The 12,933-nt window shown below is 40.5% G+C and overlaps 1 protein-coding gene across 1 annotated transcript in view; it reads left to right on the forward strand.

The window, feature by feature from the left end:
* The window catches only part of STRN (striatin), a gene marked incomplete at its 5' end in the record, with an annotated part of 109,963 nt that overhangs the window by 80,214 nt on the left and 16,816 nt on the right, over window positions 1–12,933 (forward strand). Inside the window, one exon of the mRNA XM_011219234.2 lies at window positions 643–783. Within this exon, the coding sequence (XP_011217536.2) occupies window positions 643–783 (141 nt within the window). The remainder of the gene's footprint in view (window positions 1–642; window positions 784–12,933) is intronic.

The raw sequence follows: 12,933 nt of genomic DNA on the forward strand, positions 1-12,933 counted from the left end.
TTGAGCCAGATCAAAAGATAAGATTATATTCATACATACCATTCTGTTCTGTTTATAAATGCATTCCACGGTTAACCAAGTTTTACCCTATTCTAGATGATAGATAAAAATACCTTCTTTATTTTTGAGCTGTCGTAACTTGTGTCTGGGTTTTGATGAATTGCCAGCATCTGATATTTGTGTGACTCTACATAAAATAATAATAATAAAATCATAATAATTTGAAATTTTACTTAACTCCATATTTTTGATGAATTAAAATTCCTAATAAGAGATGGGCTTTTAAAATAAAGAATTCCCACAATGCCACTTCAAGCCTCAGGTTGAGTGGAAGCAACAAAACTTGTAGTCCATACTTGTTTTCCATTTATTTTCTGAGCCAAGGCCTGCATTCTGTGAATATTTTAGCTGAGTAACAGGTAGAAGACTTGCCGAACAGGTAAGAATAATAAAATAGGCTAGGGCTAAAAGTAACAAAAGAAATAATCTCCATTGAATGGCTACGAGCTTATTTTTATTCTAACATTGAGTCTTCTTTACTTCTTACGGAAATCTTGTGACTATTTGTTTTGCTATTTTATGAGGACATTTTCGAGTAGACCCTCTGATCACCATTCTCTGAATATGTTCTTACTCTCTTAGAATTGGGAATCCCTGCTTCTGTGGATCTAGTGAGCAGTGACCCAAGCCATATGGTGGCATCATTCAGCAAAGGATATACAAGCATCTTTAACATGGAAACGCAACAGCGCATTCTCACTTTAGAATCCAACCTAGATACAAGTATGTACAACACTTTATTTATTTATTTTTTAATTTATTATTTTATTATTAACATATAATGTATTATTTGTTTCAGGGGTACAGGTCTGTGTCTTACACAATACACATTGCTCACCACAACACATACCCTCCCCAGTGTCCATCACCCAGCCACCCCATCCTCCCGCCCCCCTCCCCTCCAGCATCACTATTTGTTTCCTGAGATTAAGTGTCTCTTATGGTTTGTCTCCCTCTCTGGTTTCATCTTTGTTTCATTTTTTCCTCTCTTCCCCTATGATCCTCTGCCTTGTTTCTTAAATTCCACGTGTGAGATTGTGTGATAATTGTTTTTTTCTGATTGATTTATTTTACTTAGCATAACACCCTCTAGTTCTATCCTCGTCGTTGCAAATGGCAAGATTTCATTTTTTTAATGGCTACATAATATTCCACATATATATACCACATCTTTTTTATCCATTCATCTGTCGATGGACAGATGGCTACATAATATCCATTCATCTGTCGATGGACAGATGGCTACATAATATTCCACATATATATACCACATCTTTTTTATCCATTCATCTGTCGATGGACATTTGGGCTCTTTCCATAGTTTGGCTATTGTGGACATTGCTGGTATAAACGTTGGGGTGCAAGTGCCCCTTCAGATCACTACATTTGTATTTTTGGGGTAAACACCCAGTAGTGCAATTGCTGTGTATACCAACTTTAAATAGTCTTTGGATCAAATTTTTAAGCTTTATCAAAATTATAACTAACAGAGTCAACTACAAAAAATACCTTGTTATATAATAGCTTGTTATTATAAAGAGTTCTGCCTTTTAAATCACAGAACACAGTAACTTAGAAGGATATAATGATTTACAATTGATTTTAAGACTTTGTGTTAAGTTTACACACATTTGTAACTATATTATTTGGAATAGCATTTGATCTATTCCAAAGAGGAGTCAAATTTTACTTTACACCAAATGATTAGTTTTCAATTCTATTTGAGGACAATAATATTTATTCTGAAAATAAAATCTTTTTCATGTCTCAAAATTTCATCTTTAAATCAACCTAATTTTGTATTAATAATGTCATTTGACACAGCCTGATTAGAATGTAGATCAAGTTCTGCCTTTCAGAATCTCAAATATGAAGCTTCTTATTGGATACATAAAGTCAGAAAATAATTTCTCAGATTGTGAAGAACATACTACAGAATCTTAGTGGTTTTGGCTTTTTAACCATTGCTTTCTATCTTTAGGCTTCATCCAGACGGTGATAGTTTAAGATGCAGTTGATAAAACTGTGTAAACATACACTGTCGTTTTAATCTGAGAACCAGGTTTAAAAAGAATTACCATGGCACGTGCATGTGTCTGTGTCTTTCTATCTGTCTGTCTGTCTCCCTCCTTCCCTCTACTCATTTTCTGTCAAAAATTTCCCTCTTTCCATTTTGGCTCTCTTCATGTTCTCTTCCCAGTCTGTTGTCCTTTGTTCTTTTCTGAGGTCCTGTGAGAATTGTTTGGGAAATAGACATGAATAGAGTTTTGAACTATTTGGATGTAAAAGTGAGAGGCAAAAAATAAAAACTGAGATTATGGAATAGGAAAAAGAGAATTTTTTTTTTTTTTGCAAAGAAATATAGGTTTTAGACTCTCAATAAATTTAAACTCATTTAAATATATGACCTAAAGCTACAGTGGTAAAATAACGAAAACAAGATAAAACTAAGAAAGATGTGAACATTCTTAGAATTATCTTCAGAGATTGTGGTCAATTATTTGAATGTCCTGAGTGGTAAATACTGATTTTTAATGACTGCTCTAAATTAATAAGACATCCTGTCTGGTGGATGAGATGGATAAACTGAATTAGGCAATCCCATTTTTTTCCTTAAGTGTGTGACTATAAAGTCATACAACTTTTTGCCTGATACTAGAAGCATTTTCTGAAGAAAACTGCCAAAAATGTTTTCAACAAAGGCAGCATTATTGGCATAAGTGATAATTATTTTGAGTTATAATAGTATGTCCTGACATTTCCTAAATTTCAGTTTGATTACTTTAGAGTTGTATAATTTAGTCTTTTATTCCTTTCTACCACGACTACCCCTACCTATTTATATTTGACTATGTTCTTCTTTTCTGGAATTTAGCAGATTTTTTTAAAATTAAAGTTCTGACCAAAAACATGTTTCAAGGTGAAAGTAAATTTCATATAGAATTTAAAAGAGTGGGGATGCCTGGGTGGCTCAGTTGGTTGGGCATCTGCCTTCAGCTCAGGTCATGATCCCAGGGTCCTGGGATCGAGTTCCATGTTGAGCTCCTTGGTTAGCGGGGAGCCTGCTTCTTCCTCTGCCTGCCACTCCCCCTGCTTGTGCTCTCCCTCTCTCTCTCTTTCTCACAGATAAATAAAATCTTAAAAAAAAAAAAAGAATTTAAAAGGATGAAGGAGTTTTGTTTTAAAAATCAGAATAGGGGAGGTTAAGATGGCGGAGGAGTAGGGGACACCTTTTTCAGCCGGTCTCCTGAGTTGAGCTGGATAGGTACCAGACCAGCAGGAATATCCACGGAATCAGCCTGAGACGCAGGAAGATACATCTGGATCTCTACAAATGAACATCTCCAGCGCTGAGTATCGAGGTACGAAGCGGGGAGCCGTGAAACCGCGCACAGATATCGGAAGCTAAACAGAAGGGGGAGGGAGCCGCCGTGTCAGGGCGCCGGGAAGCGGTAGCCACCTGCAAGGGGGAGCGGACAGACCGCGGACCCGCACGCTTGAGACAGCAGGCTGAGAAGGGAGCTCCGGGAGCGCACGCGGGACGGCTGGCGGTTGGCGGGCCACCTGCACGGGGGAGCAGGCGGACTCGCGGACGGCACCCGCGAGACAACAGACTTAGAACGCGAGCTCCAGGAGCGCGCGCGCAGGGCGGCTGGCGGGCCACCTGCACCGGGGAGCGGGCGGACCGCGGACCCGCACTCTGGAAACGGCAGACTGAGTCCGTGAGCCGGGAGCGTGCACCACCAAGCATCTCACGGAGCTCCGGAGCTCCGGTGTGCTCACTGGATCGAGGCTGAGACCGGGAGCTCCGGGAGCGTCCGCGGGGCGGCTGGCGGCTGGAGGGCCACCTGCACGGGGGAGCAGGCGGACTCGCGGTCAGCACCCGTGAGACACCAGACTGAGACGGGGAGCTCCGGGAGCCCGCGCGGGGCGGCTGGCGGCTGGCGGCTGGCGGGGTTGGAAACACAAAGGACAGAGACGTGCCGGCCCTGGAAGTGAGGGCTGGGACGCCGGGTGTGGGGCGCACAGCCCGGGATGCTGCAGGGTTGAGCAGCACCAACAGAAACAGAGTTAAAGTGGCCAGAACATCAGTGGAGAACGATCCGCGATCCCTCTGTTCTGAGACAGAGGCTGAATTTCAGCCGCTGCTGCTCTCTCAGAAGAGGCATAGCAAACCGCCAGGGAAAGCCGCCAGAGAACAAAAGCCCGGAAATACCGGCTCACAGGGTGCCCATCCCCATCCCCCCTCGCAAGGGACACAGAGACTCTACCCAAACAGGGTTTTCTGAGTACCGGCAGGCAGGCCCCTCCCCCAGAAGGCAGGCTGAAAAATCAAGAAGCCCACAACCCGGAGCGCCTGAGTGGCGCAGTCACCAAGCACCTGTCTTCGGATTAGGGTGTGATCACAACGCTCCGTAAGGAGTCCTTCATCGGGCTTCTCCACCGGGAACCTGCTTCTTCCTCTCCCACTCCTCTGCTTGGGTTCCCTTTCTTGCTGACTGTCTCTCTCTCTCTCAAATAAATAAATAAACTCTTTAAGGAAGAAGCCCACATCCCTAAGATCTCTATAAAACAAGGGCGCACGGCCTGGGTCCCAGTCAACACTTGGGCTCTGGACAACCCTGCAATCTCTCTTCATCAGAATGACGAGAAGGAGAAGTCCCCCCCAGCAAAGAAAAGATAATGAGTCTGTGGCCTCTGCCACAGAATTGGCCTCGGCCACAGAATTAATACATATGGATGTATCCCAATTATCAGAAATGGAATTCAGAGCAACAATGGTCAAGATGATGAGTAAACTTGAAAAAAGCATCAGAGAAAGCGTTGCTGAGAATATAGAATCCCTAAGGGCAGAAATGAGAGCGAATCTGACAGAAATTAAAAACTCAGTGGGCCAAATACAGTCAAAACTAGAGGCTCTGACGGCCAGGGTCACCGAGGCAGAGGAACGCGTTAGCGAATTGGAGGATGGGTTAGTAGAAGAAAAAACGAAAATAGAAGCTGGTCTTAAAAAAATCCACGCCCACGAATGTAGATTACGGGAGATTACTGACTCTATGAAACGATCCAATGTCAGAATCATCGGCATCCCTGAAGGGGTGGAGAAAAACAGAGGTCTAGAAGAGATATTTGAACAAATTGTAGCTGAAAACTTCCCTAATCTAGCAAGGGAAACAAGCATTCGTGTCCAAGAGGCAGAGAGGACCCCATCCAAGCTCAACCAGGACAAACCTACGCCACGGCATGTCATAGTGCAATTCGCAAATATTAGATCCAAGGATACAGTATTGAAAGCGGCCAGGGCAAAGAAATTTCTCACGTACCAAGGCAAAGGTATCAGGATTACGTCAGACCTGTCTACAGAGACCTGGAATGAGAGAAAGGCTTGGGGGGGCATTTTTAAAGCTCTTTCAGAGAAAAACATGCAGCCAAGGATCCTTTATCCAGCAAAGCTGTCATTCAGAATTGATGGAGAAATAAAGACGTTCCAAAATCGCCAATCATTAACCAATTTCGTAACCACGAAACCAGCCCTACAGGAGATATTAAGGGGGGCTCTATAAAGGTAAAAAGGCCCCAAGAGTGATACAGAGCAGCAAGTCACAACCGATACAAAGACTTTAAAGAGAAATGGCATCATTAAAATCATATCTGTCAATAATCTCTATCAATCTAAATGGCTTAAACTCTCCCATAAAACGCCACAGGGTTGCAGATTGGATAAAAAGACATGACCCATCCATTTGCTGTCTACAAGAGACTCATTTTGAACCCAAAGATGCATTCAGACTTAGAGTAAGGGGATGGAGTACCATCTTCCACGCAAATGGACCTCAAAAGAAAGCTGGAGTAGCAATTCTCATATCAGATAGACTGGATTTTAAACTAGAGGCCATAGAGAGAGATACAGAAGGGCACTATATTATTCTTAAAGGAAGTATTCAACAAGTGGATATGACAATTATTAATATATATGCCCCCAACAGGGGAGCAGCAAGATACACAAGCCAACTCTTAACCAAAATAAAGAGACATATAGATAAGAACACAGTAATAGTAGGGGACCTCAACACCCCACTATCAGAAATAGACAGAACACCCTGGCAAAAACTAAGCAAAGAATCAAAGGCTTTGAATGCCATACTCGACGAGTTGGACCTCATAGATATATATAGAACACTACACCCCAGAACCAAAGAATACTCATTCTATTCAAATGCCCATGGAACATTCTCAAGAATAGATCATGCTCTGGGACACAAAACAGGTCTCAGCCAATACCAAAAGATTGAAATTATCCCCTGCATATTCTCAGACCACAACGCTCTGAAATTGGAACTCAACCACAAGGAAAAACCTGGAAGAAACTCAAACACTTGGAGGCTAAGAACCATCCTGCTCAAGAATGACTCGATAAACCAGGAAATCAAAAAACAAATTAAACAATTTATGGAGACCAACGAGAATGAATACACAACGGTCCAAAACCTATGGGATACTGCAAAGGCAGTCCTAAGGGGGAAATACATAGCCATCCAAGCCTCACTCAAAAGAATAGAAAAATCTAAAATGCAGTTTCTATATTCTCACCTCAAGAAACTGGAACAGCAACAGAGGGACAGGCCTAACCCACTGACAAGGAAGGAGTTGACCAAGATTAGAGCAGAAATCAATGAATTAGAGACCAGAACCACAGTAGAGCAGATCAACAGGACTAGAAGCTGGTTCTTTGAGAGAATCCATAAAATTGATAGACCACTGGCAAAACTTGTCCAAAAACAAAGAGAAAGGACTGAGATTATTAAAATTATGACTGAAAAGGGAGAGGTCACGACCAGCACCATTGAAATTGCAAGGATTATTAGAAACTTTTATCAACAGCTATATGCCAAAAAACTAAACAATCTGGAAGAGATGGAGGCCTTCCTGGAAACCTATAAACTACCAAGACTGAAACAGGAAGAAATAGATTTCTTAAATAGGCCAATTAACTATGAAGAAATTGAGTCAGTGATAAACAACCTTCCAAATAATAAAACTCCAGGCCCAGACGGTTTTCCTGGGGAATTCTACCAAACATTCAAAGAAGAAATAATACCTATTCTCCTAAAGCTATTTCAAAAAATAGAAACAGAAGGAAAGCTACCAAACTCATTCTATGAGGCTAATATTACCTTGATCCCCAAACCAGGCAAAGACCCCCTCAAAAAGGAGAATTACAGACCGATTTCTCTAATGAATATGGATGCCAAAATCCTCAACAAGATCCTTGCTAATAGAATCCAACAGTACATTAAAAGGATTATCCATCATGACCAAGTGGGATTCATACCTGGGATGCAAGCATGGTTCAACACTCGCAAATCAATCAATGTGATACATCATATCAACAAGAAAAGACTCAAGAACCATATGATCCTCTCAATTGATGCAGAAAAAGCATTTGACAAAATACAGCATCCTTTCCTGATTAAAACCCTTCAGAGTGTAGGAATAGAGGGTACATTTCTCAATCTCATAAAAGCCATCTATGAAAAGCCTACTGCAAGCATTATTCTCAATGGGGAAAAGCTGGAAGCCTTTCCCTTAAGATCAGGAACACGACAAGGATGCCCACTCTCGCCACTATTATTCAACATAGTACTAGAAGTCCTTGCAACAGCAATCAGAAGACAAAAAGGGATCAAAGGTATCCAAATCGGCAAAGAAGAAGTCAAACTGTCTCTCTTTGCAGATGACATGATACTCTATATGGAAAACCCAAAGGAATCCACTCCCAAACTATTAGAAGTTATAGAACAATTCAGTAAGGTGGCAGGATACAAAATCAATGCCCAGAAATCAGTTGCATTTCTATACACGAATAACGAGACTGAAGAAAGAGAAATTAGGGAATCCATCCCATTTACAATAACACCAAAAACCATACGTTACCTTGGAATTAACTTAACCAGAGACGTAAAGGACCTATATGCTAGAAACTATAGATCACTTTTGAAAGATATTGAGGAAGACATAAAAAGATGGAAAAATATTCCATGCTCATGGATTGGAAGAATTAACATAGTTAAAATGTCCATACTACCCAGAGCAATCTACACTTTCAATGCTATCCCGATCAAAATACCGAGGACATTTTTCAAAGAACTGGAACAAATAGTCCTTAAATTTGTATGGAACCAGAAAAGGCCCCGAATCTCCAAGGAACTGTTGAAAAGGAAAAACAAAGCTGGGGGCATCACAATGCCGGATTTCGAGCTGTACTACAAAGCTGTGATCACAAAGACAGCATGGTACTGGCACAAAAACAGACACATCGACCAATGGAACAGAATAGAGAACCCAGAAATGGACCCTCGGCTCTTTGGGCAACTAATCTTTGATAAAGCAGGAAAAAACATCCGGTGGAAAAAAGACAGTCTCTTCAATAAATGGTGCTGGGAAAATTGGACAGCTACATGCAAAAGAATGAAACTTGACCACTCTCTCACACCATACACAAAAATAAACTCCAAATGGATGAAAGACCTCAATGTGAGACAGGAATCCATCAAAATTCTAGAGGAGAACATAGGCAACAACTTCTATGACATCGGCCAGAGCAACCTTTTTCACGACACATCTCCAAAGGCAAGAGAAATAAAAGATAAAATGAACTTATGGGACTTTATCAGGATAAAGAGCTTCTGCACAGCCAAGGAAACAGTCAAAAAAACTAAGAGACAGCCCACGGAATGGGAGAATATATTTGCAAAGGACACCACAGATAAAGGACTGGTATCCAAGATCTACAAAGAACTTCTCAAACTCAATACACGAGAAACAAATAAACAAATCATAAAATGGGCAGAAGATATGAACAGACACTTTTCCAATGAAGACATACAAATGGCTAACAGACACATGAAAAAATGTTCAAAATCATTAGCCATCAGGGAAATTCAAATCAAAACCACACTGAGATACCACCTTACGCCAGTTAGAATGGCAAAGATAGACAAGGCAAGAAACAACAATTGTTGGAGAGGATGTGGAGAAAGGGGATCCCTCCTACATTGTTGGTGGGAATGCAAGTTGGTACAGCCACTCTGGAAAACAGTGTGGAGGTCCCTTAAAAAGTTAAAAATTGAACTACCCTATGACCCAGCCATTGCACTACTGGGTGTTTACCCCAAAGATACAGACGTAGTAAAGAGAAGGGCCATATGCACCCCAATGTTCATAGCTGCATTGTCCACAATAGCCAAATCATGGAAGGAGCCGAGATGCCCTTCAACAGATGACTGGATTAAGAAGCTGTGGTCCATATATACAATGGAATATTACTCAGCTATCAGAAAGAACGAATTCTCAACATTTGCTGCAACATGGACGGCACTGGAGGAGATAATGCTAAGTGAAATAAGTCAAGCAGAGAAAGACAATTATCATATGATTTCTCTCATCTATGGAACATAAGAACTAGGATGATCGGTAGGGGAAGAAAGGGATAAAGAAAAGGGGGGTAATCAGAAGGGGGAATGAAACATGAGAGACTATGGACTATGAGAAACAAACTGAAGACTTCAGAGGGGAGGGGGTGGGGGAATGGGATAGACTGGTGATGGGTAGTAAGGAGGGCACGTATTGCATGGTGCACTGGGTGTTATACGCAACTAATGACATCAAACTTTACATCGGAATCTGGGGATGTACTGTATGGTGATTAACACAATATAATAAAATAAAATTAAAAAAAAATCGGAATAAACTAGCTTTCTACTCATTAATGTCAATGGTGACTTGACTGAAAAGTCAAAGGTAGTTGAAGCAGGTCATTGAGTACTTGTTGATCCAGTGAAAAGTAAACGACCTCTAAGTTGCAAGCTGAATATGAATACTTGGAAGGTTTAGATTCATTGTTAGAATGATGGTTGGTAGGCCTTCAATTGATTTCTAGTGTTCTTTGCATTTCGCTTACTTGTCTGATTTACCATTAAGTGGAGAACTTCCTTGAAAGTATAACTATATAAAAACTCTTGCCTGCTTCCATCATGTGATTTCTATCATAATTATTTCCTAGATTTCAATACAATGGAAGCTAGTCTCAGAAACCACTCTCTCAGAATATATGGGATATTTTACTTAAAGTATTTCTTTTCTGTTGTTACTTTCTTGCTGGGTCTTACAGAGGATATTGCTCATGGCGTGTTACCTCCAGAGGGGGGAAAATCTGTAGGCTGAATTTTGATACTAAACTCTTTGTTTAGGACCATCTGAATCAAGTGTAACTGACCCAGGGGAACCTGGGTGGCGCAGTCCTTAAGCATCTGCCTTTGACTCAGGGCGTGATCCCAGCGTTGTGGGATCGAGCCCCACATCAGGCTCCTTCGCTATGAGCCTACCTCTTCCTCTCCCACTCCTCCTGCTTGTGTTCCCTCTCTTGCTGGCTGTCTATCTCTGTCAAATAAATAAATAAAATCTTTAAAAAAAGAAAAAAAGTACAACTGACCCAGAGCTTACTCCACATGGTCAAGTGACTTTTTGTTTTATTCTTAGATAACAGGCTGGGTGGCCCCTTGTCATTAACACTGGAAAAAGACTATTTTCAGTTTTTAAGATATCATATTTTTAGGAACCACAAGAAAATCTAATAGAGTACACTAATGGATTACAGCTGTTTTTACCTATATTTATTATATTTTCTATTTGAATATAAATTCATAATAACTATTCCAAGATTAAAAAAAATTTCAACTCTTTTTTTTTTTAATGATTTTTTTTAATTATATTATGTTAGTCACCATACAGTACATCCCCGGATTCAGATGCAAAGTTCGATGCTTCATTAGTTTCGTATAACACCCAGTGCTTCATTAGTTTCGTATAACACCCAGTGCACCATGCAATACGTGCCCTCCTTACTACCCATCACCAGTCTATCCCATTCCCCCACCCCCTCCCCTCTGAAGTCTTCAGTTTGTTTCTCATAGTCCATAGTCTCTCATGTTTCATTCCCCCCTCTGATTACCCCCCCTTTCTTTATCCCTTTCTTCCCCTACCGATCCTCCTAGTTCTTATGTTCCATAGATGAGAGAAATCATATGATAATTGTCTTTCTCTGCTTGACTTATTTCACTTAGCATTATCTCCTCCAGTGCCGTCCATGTTGCAGCAAATGTTGAGAACTCGTTCTTTCTGATAGCTGAGTAATATTCCATTGTATATATGGACCACAGCTTCTTAATCCAGTCATCTGTTGAAGGGCATCTCGGCTCCTTCCACGATTTAGCTATTGTGGACAATGCTGCTATGAACATTGGGGTGCATATGGCCCTTCTCTTTACTACGTCTGTATCTTTGGGGTAAACACCCAGTAGTGCAATGGCTGGGTCATAGGGTAGTTCAATTTTTAAGTTTTTAAGGGACCTCCACACTGCTTTCCAGAGTGGCTGTACCAACCTGCATTCCCACCAACAATGTAGGAGGGATCCCCTTTCTCCACATCCTCTCCAACAATTGTTGTTTCTTGCCTTGTCTATTTTTGCCATTCTAACTGGCGTAAGGTGGTATCTCAGTGTGGTTTTGATTTGAATTTCCCTGATGGCTAAAGATTTTGAACATTTTTTCATGTGTCTGTCAGCCATTTGTATGTCTTCATTGGAAAAGTGTCTGTTCATATCTTCTGCCCATTTTTTGATTTGGTTATTTGTTTCTCGCGTATTGAGTTTGAGAAGTTCTTTGTAGATCTTAGATACCAGTCCTTTATCTGTAGTGTCCTTTGCAAATATATTTTGCACATTTTGCCACATTTGTGACATTTGCTTTATCACTATCTATATTTGTGTATAATTTTAAATTCTCAACCACTTAAGAGACATCATAGCCTTGTACCCCTAGATTCTTTAGCATGTAATTCCTAAGAACAAGGACATTCTCTGATGTAGCATATTATCAAAATCAGGAAATTTAACAGTGACACTATGTTGTCTAAATTATTGTTTATATGCAAATTTGCCAGATGTCCTAATAATGTACTTTATAAGAAGGGCATCCCTTCCTCTCCCTGAACCGTGACATGATTTTTTTTAACTTTGACATACCTTAAGTTAGTATTACCTTTATATATCTAGATTTTTTTCCTTTAAAAGAAGAATAAAGTGTCTTAACCAAGCTCACTAATTAAAAGGTTTTTAATGATTGGTTTCCTTTTGATAAAAGACTTTTATAATAGTTTAGGTACCATTTTTGCCAGCTGTGTGATTTGCATGAGCCATGTGGTTAGGATAGAGGTAGAAGTTAGTATTGGTACTGGCTTTGTCACATGATTTTGTGGGAGTCACAACTTTTTCTAGACCTTGGTTTATGCACTGTGGTATGGACCTAATGACATGTGGCCTACCTGTCTCATTGTGCATATAATTGACATTCTTTGAAAGTTACTTTATAGTGCACAACTAGTCAGGATGCTGTTTTAAGATTCCAAACATGGTAGACTGTCAAATGGTGACCATTTCTATTTTAAAGATTTTATTTATTTATTTTAGAGAGTGTGTGTGCATGTGCGTGTGCAAGTTGGGGGGAGGGGCAAAGGGAGGGGGAGAGAGAGAATCTCAAGCAGAGTCCATGCTGAGCACTGAGCCTGACTTGGGGCTTGATCTTAAAACCTGAGATTATGACCTGAGCCAAAAATCAAGAGTTGGACACTTAACCAGCTGAGCCACCCAGGTGCCCCAATGACTATTTCTGTTATGATGAGAAAGAGATTAAAGAGCTCAGAAGCTCTCTTTGTCATATTTGTCTTCAGATGATAACCATGTTATAAAAAGCTCTGTATCTAGAAAGAGTGGAGATTTAAATTTGGGTACTGTCTACATTTAAGTAATGAGGGAA

This window comes from Ailuropoda melanoleuca, chromosome 4 (assembly GCF_002007445.2).
Source record: "Ailuropoda melanoleuca isolate Jingjing chromosome 4, ASM200744v2, whole genome shotgun sequence".
Taxonomy (NCBI): Eukaryota; Metazoa; Chordata; class Mammalia; order Carnivora; family Ursidae; genus Ailuropoda; species Ailuropoda melanoleuca.